The sequence below is a fragment of the Anomaloglossus baeobatrachus genome, chromosome 1, assembly GCF_048569485.1.
Source record: "Anomaloglossus baeobatrachus isolate aAnoBae1 chromosome 1, aAnoBae1.hap1, whole genome shotgun sequence".
Classification (NCBI taxonomy): Eukaryota; Metazoa; Chordata; class Amphibia; order Anura; family Aromobatidae; genus Anomaloglossus; species Anomaloglossus baeobatrachus.
The window spans coordinates 393654070-393668917 of NC_134353.1; the positions used below are offsets into that span (position 1 = coordinate 393654070).

At 44.3% G+C, this 14848-nt stretch overlaps 1 protein-coding gene across 1 annotated transcript in view; it reads left to right on the forward strand.

Moving 5' to 3' along the window:
- The window catches only part of UPF1 (UPF1 RNA helicase and ATPase), a 184872-nt gene that overhangs the window by 25154 nt on the left and 144870 nt on the right, over positions 1-14848 (forward strand). Inside the window, exon 2 of the mRNA XM_075352561.1 lies at positions 9126-9268. Coding sequence (XP_075208676.1) covers positions 9126-9268 — 143 coding nt within the window. The remainder of the gene's footprint in view (positions 1-9125; positions 9269-14848) is intronic.

Below are 14848 nucleotides of genomic sequence, written 5' to 3' on the forward strand. Positions count from 1 at the left end.
TGGTTGCTTTCTCTTCTGGCCCCATTGGCTTTCATTATGCAGTGATGTGGCAGCAGAAAATGGCCATCTTTGGGTGACCGATGTCGCTGTGTAGCCCCAGGCTGTGGTGTGTTCAATTTGGAAAACAAATCTGAAATGTTAAATACAGACGTTATTGGCTTTGGTACTAGAAGTCTTGTCCTTCACTTTTATAGAAGGCTCATACAGTGCTGGCCAAAAGTATTGGCACCCCTGCAATTCTGTCAGATAATACTCAGTTTCTTCTTGAACATGATTGCAATCACAAATTCTTTGGTATTATTATCTTTATTTATTTTGCTTGCAATGAAAAAACACAAAAGAGAATGAAACAAAAATCAAATCACTGATCATTTCACACACAACTCCAAAAATGGGCCAGACAAAAGTATTGGCACCCTTAACCTAAGGGTATGTGCGCACTAGGCGTTTTTTCACGCTGCGTTTTTGTGCGTTTTTGTCTTAAAAAATGCACCCACTGCAAAAAAACCGCATGTGTTTTTACCGCGTTTTGGTGCGTTTTTTGGTGCGTTTTTGCTCACTGCGTTTTTAATCAGTGAACAATTGCCATTAAAGATTGTTGATGATAAAAATAAAAAGGTCTGATGTCATTTCCTTCTTCATTGTATGCAGGAGAGCAGATAGCTGCAGACCTAATGTATGCAGGAGAGCAGACAGCAGCTGCAGAACTACAAGGCTCAGCATCCTCCATCCAGGACTGTATGCACGAGTTTTTTGCCCCAAAAAAAAAAAGACATGGGCTTCGCTATATTTTTGTATGCTAGCCAGGTACAGCAGGCAGGTACGGGCTGCCCCCAGCTGCTTATTTGTACCTGGCTGGGAACCAAAAATAGTATTATTTTTTTTTTTTTTTTTTTTTTTTTAATTTCATGAATTTCATGAAATAATTAAAAAATAAAAATGACGTAGGCTTCGCCCAATTTTTGAGTCCAGCCAGGTATAACTAGGCAGCTGGGGATTGGAATCCACAGTGCAGGGTGCCCATGCTTTCTGTGCACCCCCGCAGCGAATTGCAGTCCGCAGCCGCCCCAGAAAATGGCGCTTTCATAGAAGCGCCATCTTCCAGCTGCCCTGGTGATGGTGGCTCGCTGGGTAATAATGGAGTTAGGGCTAGCTGTGTATTGTCAGCTGGCGCTAAGCCCGAAATTCATGGTGTCACGCCAATATTAGACATGGCCACCATGAATTTCTAGTAAAGATAAAAGAAAAAACACAACACATAAAAATATTTTTATTAGAAATAAAACACAACACAATTAGTGGCTCTATCTTTATTAAAATAAAGAGCCCCCCTCCGCAGTAATCCTGGGTCAAGGGTCCCGCGCCGTCCAATCCGGATCCAATATCATCTGATCGGTTTGCTGGAAGGCAAAGCGATCAGATGTCAGGATCAAGGAAGTGAATCACATCACACATCTGCTGATTGTATAAATGCCGTTTACACAATCAGCTGAAGCATCAGTGCAAAAAAAAAAAAAATACTCATGTGCTGATTACCGGCAGCTCCTGGAGCGATCGGATGAGTCTGATCCTGTCCCATCGCTGCAGGAGCTGCCGGTAATCAGCTGATGAAGTCTCCTGACGGCAGGATCAGCTGACAGGTTAAGCCGGCCGGGCGCTAAAAAGCTGGCGACACCGCGAGAATTACGATCAGCTGATGTGTCAGGTGACTTTTTTTTTTTTCTACTGTTCACTTTTGTTTTCGCCGCTGCCTCCACCTCCCTCCCAGACATGATGCCGCACGGGAGCTGACATGCACAGGACTGGAGGTGGAGGCAGCGGTGACGGTACCGGGAGGATTCACGCTTCTGTGTTTACCAACAGAAGAAATCCTCTTCCTGTACACGTCATTGTAGTACCCACCCCTTGCGTTTATAGCTGCGTTTTTAGTCATAGAAACGCAGCTATATGCGTTTCTCATTGCTTTTTTTAACATCTTATTGAACTCAATGGGTGAAAAACGCAGAAATAATTGACATGCTACGTTTTTGTGGTCACCACAAAAACGCAGCTACAAAAAAACGCTGTGTGCGGACAGCAAAAATGAAAACTCATAGACATTGCTGGGGCAGCAATGTCACTGCGTTTTCAGCACAAAAACGCGGTAAAAACGCCGCTAAGAACGCAGCAAAAACGCCTAGTGCGCACAAGGCCTAAAACTTTGTTGCACAACCTTTAGCCAAAATAACTGCGAACCGCTTCCGGTAACCATCAATGAGTTTCTTACAATGCTCTACTGGAATTTTAGACCATTCTTCTTTGGCAAACTGCTCCAGGTCCCTGAGATTTGAAGGGTGCCTTCTCCAAACTGCCATTTTGAGATCTCTCCACAGGTGTTCTATGGGATTCAGGTCTGGACTCATTGCTGGCCACTTTAGTAGTCTCCAGTGTTTTCTATCAAACCATTTTCTAGTGCTTTTTGAAGTGTGTTTTGGGTCATTGTCCTGCTGGAAGGCCCATGACCTCTGAGGAAGACCAAGCTTTCTCACACTGGGCCCTACATTATGCTGCAAAATCTGTTGGTAGTCTTCAGACTTCATAATGCCATGAACACTGTCAAGCAGTCCAGTGCCAGAGGCAGCAAAGCAACCCCAAAACATCAGGGAACCTCCGCCATGTTTGACTGTAGGGACCGTGTTCTTTTCTTTGAATGCCTTTTTTTTTTTTTTTTCCTGTAAACTCTATGTTGATGGCTTTTCCGAAAAAGCTCTACTTTTGTCTCATCTGACCAGAGAACATTCTTCCAAAACGTTTTAGGCTTTCTCAGGTAAATTTTGGCAAACTCCAGCCTGGATTTTTTATGTCTCGGGGTAAGAAGTGGGGTCTTCCTGGGTATCCTACCATACAGTCCCTTTTCATTCAGACGCTGACTGATAGTACGGGTTGACACTGTTGTACCCTCGGACTACAGGGCAGCTTGAACTTGTTTGGATGTTAGTCGAGGTTCTTTATCCACCATCCGCACAATCTTGCGTTGAAATCTCTCGTCAATTTTTCTTTTCCTTCCACATCTAGGGAGGTTAGCCACAGTGCCATGGGCTTTAAACTTCTTGATGACACTACGCACCGTAGACACAGGAACTTTCAGGTCTTTGGAGATGGACTTGTAGCCTTGAGGTTGCTCATGCTTCCTCACAATTTGGATTCTCAAGTCCTCAGACAGTTCTTTGGTCTTCTTTCTTTTGTCCATGCTCAATGTGGTACACACAAGGACACAGGACAGAGGTTGAGTCAACTTTAATCCATGACAACTGGCTGCAAGTGTGATTTAGTTATTGCCAACACCTGTTAGGTGCCACAGGTAAGTTACAGGTGCTGTTAATTACACAAATTAGAGAAGCATCACAGGATTTTTCAAACAGTGCCAATACTTTTGTCCACCCCCTTTGTTTGGTGTGAAATTATATCCTGTTTGGCTTTATGACAATTTTTTTTTTTTTTCATTGAAGACAAATTAAATGAAGATGATGATAATACCAAAGAATTTGTGATTGCAATCATTTTCAGGAAGAAACTGAGTACTCTCTGACAGAATTGCAGGGGTGCCAATATTTTTGGCCAGCAGTGTATTAACATAATATTCCTGGTGTCTTAATTCATCAACTAAACATGTAGTAGAATGGTAGGGCATATAGTATTAAAGTGTTTTTTTAAAAAAATATATTTTATTAGTAATCTGATTTAAAATAAGCCCATATTGTAAAGAACAACCAATAAAGCATAATAAAAATCAATAATAATAATCAAAAATAATAAAAAGAGAGAAATAATGCCTATAAATTCCAACAAGTAGTAATTCCTCCCCAGGGAAAAAGTTGAAATCGGGGATAAGACTACAGGGAGGTGAAATAATGTACGTTATCAAAGACAATTCATCCACCCATAAATATATACATAGTAAGGCCCTTAGAAACTGTTCTCTGCCTAACCATGGAGGCTGGTACTCTAGGAAACGATATCGTGCCCCCACTCAATGATGGCTACCCTATTAGGTAACCCTTAGGGGTTCATCCTATACATAAAGGGAATCTGTCAGCAGGTTTTTGTCAAGGAATCTTAGAACAGCATGCTATAGGTGTTTAAACACAGAATTCAAGTGTTTCATTTCACGCAGTGTCCGGTTTACTTAATTTGTCCAACTCCACTCCCTCCAGTGATGAACAGCTCACTGTCTATAGACAATGTACATTGAGCCTGGTGTGGTCAAGGGCAGCTTTCTCAGTTCTGCTGCACTGCGAAGTCTAAAAACTGATTGTGCCAGAACAGTTGCACCCAGTTATTTTAATGATGGATCGTTGCAGTCGGGATCTCTGCCTACATCATGCTGCTCTCAATGAGGTAGCAGAAACCTGCTAACAGATTCCTTTTAATCAGGTAAGGCAGGTGTAAAACAATCGCAAGTAATACATGGATTATAAATAAGAGTCCCTTAAATCACCAGTATTTTTGTATATAACCTAAAGCCAGTGCTATACTTGCACTGTCGGACTGATTCTATACATACCTTTTAGTGGTCAGCTCGGATGTTTAGATTTGGAAATCCAAGAAAGTAAAGTTTATAAAATTGGCAGCTGCTTGAGTGACAGCAGCTGAGGATCATCTGATAGCTGGGGGGGGTATTCAGTTATCCCCTCCCCCTGTTACTTATGCTAATTCTATTATGGAATAATTTTACTTTGTGACCTGTGCTGATGTCATATTCATGTGACCTGAGAAAGCTGTGAAAAGATAAGGCGCAAATAGGGTCTTACCCGGTAAAACACATAGGGGTGAATGTCGGCAGGAACACTCACCTGATGCGGTTGTGCCAGTCCCAACCCCTTTTGAGCATGTACATAACGAGGTGATGGCGTGAGAGGCAGCGGTCCCGCGGTGGAGAGACCATTCAAAGAGCAATAGAAAGCAGGTTTAAATACTGCGCCAAACCACAGGAGTCCAGATGTTGTTAGTAAATCCATCATTTTTCTTTATTCACACAGGTTTACGCGTTTCAGGGACATATCCGTCCCCTTCCTCAGGACAATGTACAGAGAATACTATGATAGTATTCTCTGTACATTGTCCTGAGGAAGGGGACGGATATGTCCCTGAAACGCGTAGACCTGTGTGAATAAAGAAAAAGGGATTTACTAACAACATCTGGACTCCTGTGGTTTGGTGCTCTATTTAAACCTGCTTTCTATTGCTCTTTGAATAATATTCATGTGACCAGAAGAGGTGGGGCCTCAGCCAACATAGCTGATACCAGGAAGCCACATTATTCTTCTTTTGGCTCATGACGTCAGCGCTAGTCATCCCCGCAGCTTCTCGCACACTGCAGGGGAACACAACTGAGGAGTTTCCGTACGGCTTTCGGGGATTATGCGGACCCATTGACTTGTATTGAGTCACGGTCCATTATTACGGACCATAATAGGACATGTTCCATAATAACAGAACAGACAAGCGGCATCCGATGTGTTTTTTGTAGGACCTGATGGCACACAGAAGTGCTTCTATGCGCCATCCGATCCTACACAAAAGACATTGAAAAGATTGTCCTGTCAGTCGGTTCGCAAAAAAACAGGAACTGAACAGGACGGAACAGTCGTCTGAATCAGGGCTGTGGAGTCGGAGTCGTGGAGTCGGAGTCGGAGCTCATTTTGGCGGAGTCGGTATAAAATGCACCGACTCCGACTCCTAAAATATATAATAAATTGGGGACAGGAGTGCAATGCAGAATGTGCTGAATATTTTACTAAATAATATTTAGTATAATGCGTATATTTAAGTGAAAAATTTATTGTAGTACAATGTGAACATCAGACATTTAATTGTTTTTATGATACAATAATCAAGATATTTGGATAGAACATAAAATATTTATTGGAATACAACTTTAGAACACAAAAAACTAATAAATTGTAAATATGTAATAAATATATATATATATATATATATATATATATATATATATATATATATATATATATATATATATATATATATATATATATATATACACAGTGTATATACACACACAAGATATATATGTAATCTACTGTATATTACATAGTGTATTACTTATTTACAATTTATTACAGTTTTTTTGTGTTCTAAAGTTGTATTCCAATAAATATATTTTATGTTCTATCCAAATATCTTGATTATTGTATCATAAAAATTATTAAATGTCTGATGTTCACATACACATATTCATGTACTACAATAAATTTTTCACCTAACTATAAGCAATATATGTCGGAGTCGGAGTCGGAGCTGGAGTCGGAGTCGGTGCAAGAGAATTTGAGGAGTCGGAGTCTGAGTCGGAGTCGAAGGTTTGGCTTACCGACTCCACAGCCCTGGTCTGAATGAGCCCTTACGCTTATTTTCTTCCACCTGCTCTCGAACGTATACTAATTTTTGTATGTACTAAATAAGGCCATTATCTCTGGCACTGTATTGCAGATTAAAAAAAACCCCTGCATGCTCCGGAGCAGTGGGAATAAAAGGAGAACAAAAACAGACAACTTTTTAAGTCAAATTTAAGAATTTTTTTGAAAAGTAAGGCCCTGTGCGCACGTGTATTTTCACGGGGTGTTGCCATGTTCTTGGGTGCACTTTGTTGTCCTAAACTGCATGCAGTCCTTCCCCGGCAAAGTCTGAAAATTCAGATAGTCTGTCCGCACGTAGCTTATTTTTTCCTTGCAGTTTTGGTTGCAAAAGAAGCAGCAGCATGTCACTCCTTTTCCCTGCTTTTTTCCATTGAATATAGTGAAAAAACACACTGAAAAGACATGCATTTTTTGATGCGTTATTTGGCCAAAGGTGCATTTTTCTGCCAGAGGATGCGTTTTTTATTTATTTATTTTTTTTTGCTGAAGAAACAAAACTGCAGTGTGGCACATAGCCTCAGACTGTCCGATAGTGGGGAGAGGTGTAACAGCTCCAGTCAAGTGAAGGGAGACAAGCGTCCATTGGGTTCTTTACAGTCGGACGGTTGCTTTTGTCGGCCCAAAAAAAACCTGTACTTGGATAGACTCAGTGTGTAATGCGTATTTTTATTTATTTATATATTCTTTGTTGCCTCCAATGACTTAGATGGCTGATCTGCAAAATAAATAGTTCAGGGTACGACATGCACTCTGTTTTTCTTGGCTGTGACACCCTATTCATTTGTGTGTAGCCTTCATTGACTTCTGTGGGTCTGTGAGCTGGATTAATTCTATATTTTGATAGAACTCTTACAAATGTAGCAATTACCAAATGGTTCTTTTTTTTTTTTTTCTTAGTTTTTTTAATTTCATTTTCAATTGGGAAAAAAGGGGCGATTTGATCTTGTGGGGGGGTTCCGTTATATTTTTAACCTTGCCCTCCCCCTCCCCCACTCTTAAAGGACTAGAATCTGCAATAGCTTGTGGTGCATCAGCATTGCTCCGTATGGCAGAAACCACAGCCTACGCTCCTAAGAGGAAGGTAATGATAGGAATGACGCACCCACCTGCCGACACGTGTAAATTTACGTCATCGGAGATTTAATAGGTTAACCGCCATGGCCAGATCTTTGATCCACTTGCAGCTTTTAGAAACACATGATGGCTGATTTAAATCAGTGCATTAAATGGAGTGACCCAACATATGACAAACCATTGTCAGATATCATGGTGGGTTAAAGAAGCGCTCCCATTCAACATTTTTATTCATGAACTGTGTGTATAAGTGTGTGTATTAATATACTCCTCTACCGCTGCTCACAGTCCAGCTCCTCTTCTCAGTGACTGCACCGCAATGTGTGAGCCAGAAGTCTATTTTACAATGTAAGCCTATTAATCTGTCACCAGGTCCCCCATCTGAGAGCAACATACTGTAGAAACAGAGACCCTGATTCCAGCAATGTGTCACTTACTGAGCTGTTTGCTGTCATTGTTTTTACCGCGTTTTGCCCAATGTGTTTAAGTCAAATCTATTGACTGGAAGGGCTCAAAACCACTGGAAAAAAGAATTGACATGCTCTTGGGTGCATCTTCAAAAACACAGCCAAGATGCAGCCATCAAAAGATGCCCAGTGGGGACAGCAAAATAGAAATATTAGACATTGCTGGGAGAAGGAAGTGCAGGCATCTTGGTGCATCTTTGTGACCTCAAAAACGCAGCAAATGATGCCCTGTTTGAACTTAGGCTTACACTAGGCCGCTCAGTAAGTGACACACTGCTGGAATCATGATCTCTGCCCCACGTTATGCTGCTCTTAGATTAGGTGTTAAAAACCCGGTGACAGATTCCCTTTCGCACTATGGCAGTATGCAGCAGCCAAGCACTTGGGAATACGCCTGGGAACCGAAGAAAAGGTCCTTGTGATCTGTAAACCAGTCAGCCCTTTTATACAGCATTCCAGAATACTGTATATAAGTGCCTGGGCTGCTGTGTAGAACGTAAAAAACACCTTTATAATACTCTCTGCAGCGAACAGTCATCCTTCTTCTGAGGCCCGTGTGCAGGACGTGTCCTACGTCCTGCACACTTGGCGGCATTGAGCTCCTTTGCAGGCGTACTTTGATCTGCCCTGATAAGGGCAGATGAAAGTATTGCAGTGCGCATGCATGAGCGGCCTTTGAACTTTCCTCGCGCCTGCACATTATAGTACTTTGATCTGCCCTCAGCAGGACAGATCACAGTACGCCTGCAAAGGACCGCAGTGCCGGCCTGTGTGAGTGACGTAGACGCCTCATCCACACTGGGCTGGGTAGGAGGACGGCGATAGACACGGAGAGGAGGCACCGGACTGTAGAGCAGTGACACCCATCGGACTGGACTGTCCCCCAGGTGAGTATAATAACGGTGATTTTTACATTATACAAAGCGGCCTCGTCTCTTATATACAGTATCCTAGAAAACTGTATATAAGAGCTTAGTGGTGGTAGCCACCGCTTATAGTCACCAAATCTGATGGCAGGTTCTTCAGCAAGATAACTGTTGGTGGAGGGATCTACAGCTACTAAATGTTTACAACTTCTGTACGATATCTGCTCTCTGTGAGTCATGTAATAAGACAGGTGCATAGTAACACAAAGACCTTCTATTTCTCAATATGTCCACATTTCTTGTAGGTTAATGGCCCAGATGGCATATTACAAAATGGCACCATGGACGATGGCATGGGCAAAACAAGTCAATTGTTGGGCGAGCTGAACTTTGAGGAAGATGAAGAAGACACCTACTACACCAAGGATCTTCCTGTGCATGCCTGCAGGTAGGTCCCATGTGTTCCCTGACTTGGGAGCTGTTTAGTGTCTGCTGGTAACGCTGACTATCTTTAAAATTCCAAGGATTCTTTTTTTTTTTTCTTATACCATGTATTTTATTTAGCCTTTTTGTTTGTGTAAAACTGATAAACCCACACGTTTGGTGCTTTGCTAATTAGTCTCTAAATGGATTTACAAATAATTTAGTGACGAGACTTATTTACACTTGTATTCCTTCAACGAAATTAGCTCAAAATACAAAAACCTTTCTCAAATGTATTGGAAAATAAATTAAATATGGTGGAAAAAAACCCTCTGGATCTTTTTAAAGGGAATCAGTCACCAGGTTTTTGCTCCACCATTTGAGAGCACCATAATATAGATAGAGACCCTGATCCCAGCTATGTGTCTCTTACTGAGCTGTTTGCTGTTATTTTGATAAAATCAATGTTTTCTCTGCTGCAGATCTAGTAGTTCTACAGAGCTCATGAATGTGCTGGACTACCTGGCAGCACACAAAGTAGACCTCGAATGATCTGCTGTTTAATCGCTGATTTAAATCAAAACTACACAAAGAGCCCCAATAAGTGACATCACTGGAATCAGGATCTCTGCCCCTATATTATGCTGCTTTCAGATTAGGTGGCAAAAACCTGGTGACAGGTTCTCTGTATCCATTAACCCCCTGGCGTTTTTTCGTTTTCGTTTATTTTTGCTTCACTTCTTCTGAGAGCCATAACTTTTTTTTTTTTTTTTTTCCGTCAATCTTGCCATACGAGGGATTGTTTTTTTGCAGGATAAGTGACTTTTGTGAAACCATAAGTTTTACCATATAGTGTACTGGAAAACAGCAAAAAAATTCCAAGTCCGGAAAACTTGAAAAAAAGTGTGATTGCATGATTGTTTTTGGGATATTTTATTCAGTGTTCACTATATGGTAAAACTTGTGTGGGTGTGATGCCTCATGAGGCAGTATGAGTTCGTAGACACTAAACATGTATATATTTACTGTTATCTAAGGAGTAAAAAAAAAAATTAGAAGTTTGTCTAAAAAAGTGGAGCACTTTTTGCACCATTTTCCGCGACCCGTAGCGTTCTCATTTTTCGGGATCTATGGCTCAGTGACGGCTTATTTTTTGCGTCTCGAACTGACGTTTTTAATGGTACCGTGATTGAGCAGATGCTACGTTTTGATCGCCTGTTATTACATTTTGTGCAAAATTTGTGACTAAATAAACCCGTAATTTTGGTGTTTGGAATTTTTTTGCCGCTCTGACGTTTACAAATCAGATTAATTGATTTTATATTTCTTTGTCGCTCCATTGGGAGACCCAGACAATTGGGTGTATAGCTTCTGCCTCTGGAGGCCACACAAAGTAATTACACTTTAAAAAGTGTGACCCCTCCCCTCTGCTATACACCCTCCCGTGCATCACGGGCCCCTCAGTTTTTTGCTTTGTGTTGGAGGCACACATTCACGCAAGCTCCACGTTTTTAGTCAGCAGCAGCTGCTGACTTTATCGGATGGAAGAAAAGAGGGCCCCTATGGGGCCCCCGGCATGCTCCCTTCTCACCCCACTCAGGTCGGCGGTGTTGTTAAGGTTGAGGTACCCATTGCGGGTACACAGGCTGGAGCCACATGCCGCTTTCCTTCCCCATCCCTTAGGGGCTCTGGGGAAGTGGGATCCTATCCGGTCATCCAGACACTGGGACCGGTCTCCCTCCGCAGCCCCTGGGGGAACTGCCGGACAGGAGACGGAGTATCGTCAGGGACATGGCCCTGCATCCACAGGTACTCTGTGTCCCCGTTGGGACGGCGCATAAAGCACCTTGGGCCCAGACGCTGCAGCGACGGCGGCGTGGGTATGGGTCCGGGACTACCGCGCCGACTGTGCACTGCCGGCCGGCCGCGGTTTTAACTTTAGTCCCCGGCTTTTGCGGCCTAGTATAGTATTCTCCCGCCCCCAGGCCTGCCAGTCAGGGAAAAGGGCGGGACGGTCGGTATGACGCTGACAGTGAGGGCTGGAGTACACTGAGCTGTCCTCCGCCCCCCTCACTACTCACGCTGGGGCACCAGATTCCCGCACTTTTGTGACTACGCCCACGCCTCCCTCCTCCTCTGAGAACGCCGTCAGCCATTTTTTTTTTTTCAGCACATTCTGCGGTGGAGAACTTCTGGCTGCAGCTGAGGGAGACCCGGGGCAGGGAATCTGGTGGCCACACAGAGCGGTTGGTAACCCACACCGGTCTGCCGGTGTGGACCCCCCAGAGTGCCGAACTGTGTATGTATGTATATATATATATATATATATATATATATATATACATATATATATATTATATATATATATATATATATATATATATATATATATATATATATATATATATATATATATATATATATATATATATATATATATATATATATTAATATATATATATTAATATATATATATATTAATATATATATATATTAATATATATATATATTAATATATATATATATATTAATATATATATATATATTAATATATATATATATATTATATATATATATTAATATATATATATTAATATATATATTAATATATATATATCTCTTTTGTGTATACATTTGCTGGTTCGGCTGTACTGTTAACTTGAGGCTATATATATCCCTCAGTGATAACGGTGATCCCTTACTTATCTCTTGGAGGACAACAACATGTCGTCCGCAAAGGGCAAGGGTACCAAGGCACAGGCTTATTTTACAACCTGTACCTCATGTGCGGCTATGCTACCTGCAGGTTCCACCTACCCTCATTGTGTGCAATGCTCGGCCCCTGTGACACTCACTCAGCCGGAGCCTCAGGCACTGGTGGGACCCCCGGCTCAGGTAGAGACACCGGTTCCCACTGTCCAGGTGACAGGGACAGAGTTTGCAGTTTTGGCTGACAAACTGTCTGAGTCGCTTTCACAGTCCATGGCTCAGTCTATGGACAAATTGTCTGCTAAGATTCTAGAAGCCTTGCAGTCCAGACCAGCAACACAGATGCAGGGAACTGTGCGTTCTTCGCCCCCAGATCCCCCTCAGTTGGCGCGGCAATCTGCTCCTGAGGTGACACATAGGTCCCACGGTGAGGACTCCGACTCGGACCGCAGTCCCAGACCGGTGAAGCGGGCTCGCTGGGGACCTTCCTCCACTTCATCACGCTGCTCAGGGTCTCCGCATGAGGACTCTCTGGAGGATGAAGAGGGTGGCGCAGCTCAGGGCTCAGACCCTGACTGTGCTCTCAATCTAGATACACCTGAAGGGGACGCCATAGTAAATGACCTTATAGCGTCCATCAACCAGGTGCTAGAAATTTCTCCTCCAACTCCGACTGTAGAGGAGGCGGCTTCACAGCAGGAGAAACACCAGTTTCGGTTTCCCAAACGTACACGGAGTGCCTTTTGCGATCACTCTAATTTCAGGGATGCTGTCCAGAAGCACAGAGCATACCCGGACAAGCGTTTTACTAAGCGCCTTAATGACACACGTTATCCCTTCCCCCCGGAAGTAGTGAAGGGTTGGGCTCAGTGTCCAAAAGTGGATCCTCCAGTCTCTAGGCTGGCGGCCAGATCTGTGGTTTCAGTGGCAGATGGCTCATCGCTCAAGGATGCCACTGACCGGCAGATAGAGCTCATGATCAAATCCATCTATGAAGCCATAGGAGCATCTTTTGCTCCGGCATTCGCGGCAGTGTGGGCGCTCCAAGCTATCTCAGCTTGTCTGTCTGAGATTGCTGCGGTCACACGCACCGCTACTCCGCAGGTTGTGTCTCTGACTTCTCAGGCGTCGGCTTTTTTGTCCTACGCCATGAACGCCGTCCTGGACTCGGTGAGCCGTTCAGCGGTAGCATCCGCCAATTCGGTGGCAGTCCGCAGAGCCATGTGGCTACGTGAATGGAAGGCAGACTCTGCCTCCAAGAAATTCTTAACCGGTTTGCCATTTTCTGGCGACCGTTTGTTTGGCGAGCAATTGGACGAAATTATTAAACAATCCAAGGGAAAGGACTCGTCCTTACCCCAGTCTAAACAAAACAAACCTCAACAGCGAAAGTTTCAATCGAGGTTTCAATCCTTTCGGCCCTCGGCCAAGTCACATTCCTCCACGTCAAACAGGTCGGAGAAGGGCCAGAGGAACCCTTCTGCATGGCGGTCTAAGTCACGGCCTAAAAAGACCGCCGGAGGCACCGCCACCAAGGCGGCCTCTTCATGACTCTCGGCCTCCCCAAACCGCATCCTCGGTCGGTGGCAGGCTCTCCCGCTTTTGCGACGCCTGGTGGCCACATGTCCAAGACCGATGGGTGAGAGACATTCTGTCTCACGGTTACAGGATAGAGTTCAGCTCTCGTCCTCCAACTCGTTTCTTCACAACATCTCCGCCCCCAGAGCGAGCCGCTGCACTTTTTCAGGCGGTGAATGCTCTGAAGGCAGAAGGAGTGGTGATTCCCGTTCCCCCTCAGGAACATGGTCACGGCTTCTACTCCAACTTGTTCGTGGTGCCAAAAAAGGACGGATCTTTCCGTCCCGTTCTAGACCTCAAACTGCTCAACAAGCATGTCAGCACCAGAAGGTTTCGGATGGAATCTCTCCGCTCGGTCATCGCCTCAATGTCACAAGGAGACTTTCTAGCATCAATAGACATCAAGGATGCTTATCTCCATGTGCCGATCGCACCCGAACATCAACGCTTCTTGCGTTTCGCCATTGGGGACAAACACCTTCAGTTCGTGGCACTGCCTTTCGGCTTGGCGACAGCCCCACGGGTCTTCACCAAGATCATGGCAACAGTGGTGGCGGTCCTACACTCTCAGGGCCACTCGGTGATCCCTTACTTAGACGATCTCCTAGTCAAGGCACCCTCCTGGGTGGCTTGCCAGCACAGCCTGACCATTGCCCTGGAGACTCTCCAGAGGTTCGGGTGGATCATCAATTTCCCAAAGTCAAAATTGACACCGACCCAATCCCTGACTTACCTCGGGATGGAGTTTCATACTCTGTCAGCGATAGTGAAGCTTCCGCTGGACAAACAGCGTTCACTACAGACAGGGGTCCAATCTCTTCTTCGGGGTCAGTCACACTCTTTGAGACGCCTTATGCACTTCCTAGGGAAGATGGTGGCAGCAATGGAAGCAGTTCCCTTTGCGCAGTTTCATCTGCGTCCACTTCAGTGGGACATTCTCCGCAAATGGGACAAGAGGTCGACGTCCCTCGACAGGAACGTTTCCCTGTCAAGAGCAGCCAAAACCTCCCTTCAGTGGTGGCTTCTTCCCACTTCTTTGTCGAAGGGAAAATCCTTCCTGCCCCCATCCTGGGCTGTGGTCACGACAGACGCGAGCCTGTCAGGGTGGGGAGCTGTCTTCCTCCACCACAGGGCTCAGGGAACATGGACTCCGACGGAGTCCTCCCTGCAGATCAATGTTCTGGAGATAAGGGCAGTGTATCTAGCCCTACAGGCGTTCCAGCGGTGGCTGGAGGGCAGACAGATCCGAATACAATCAGACAACGCCACGGCGGTCGCATACATCAACCACCAGGGCGGCACACGCAGTCGTCAAGCA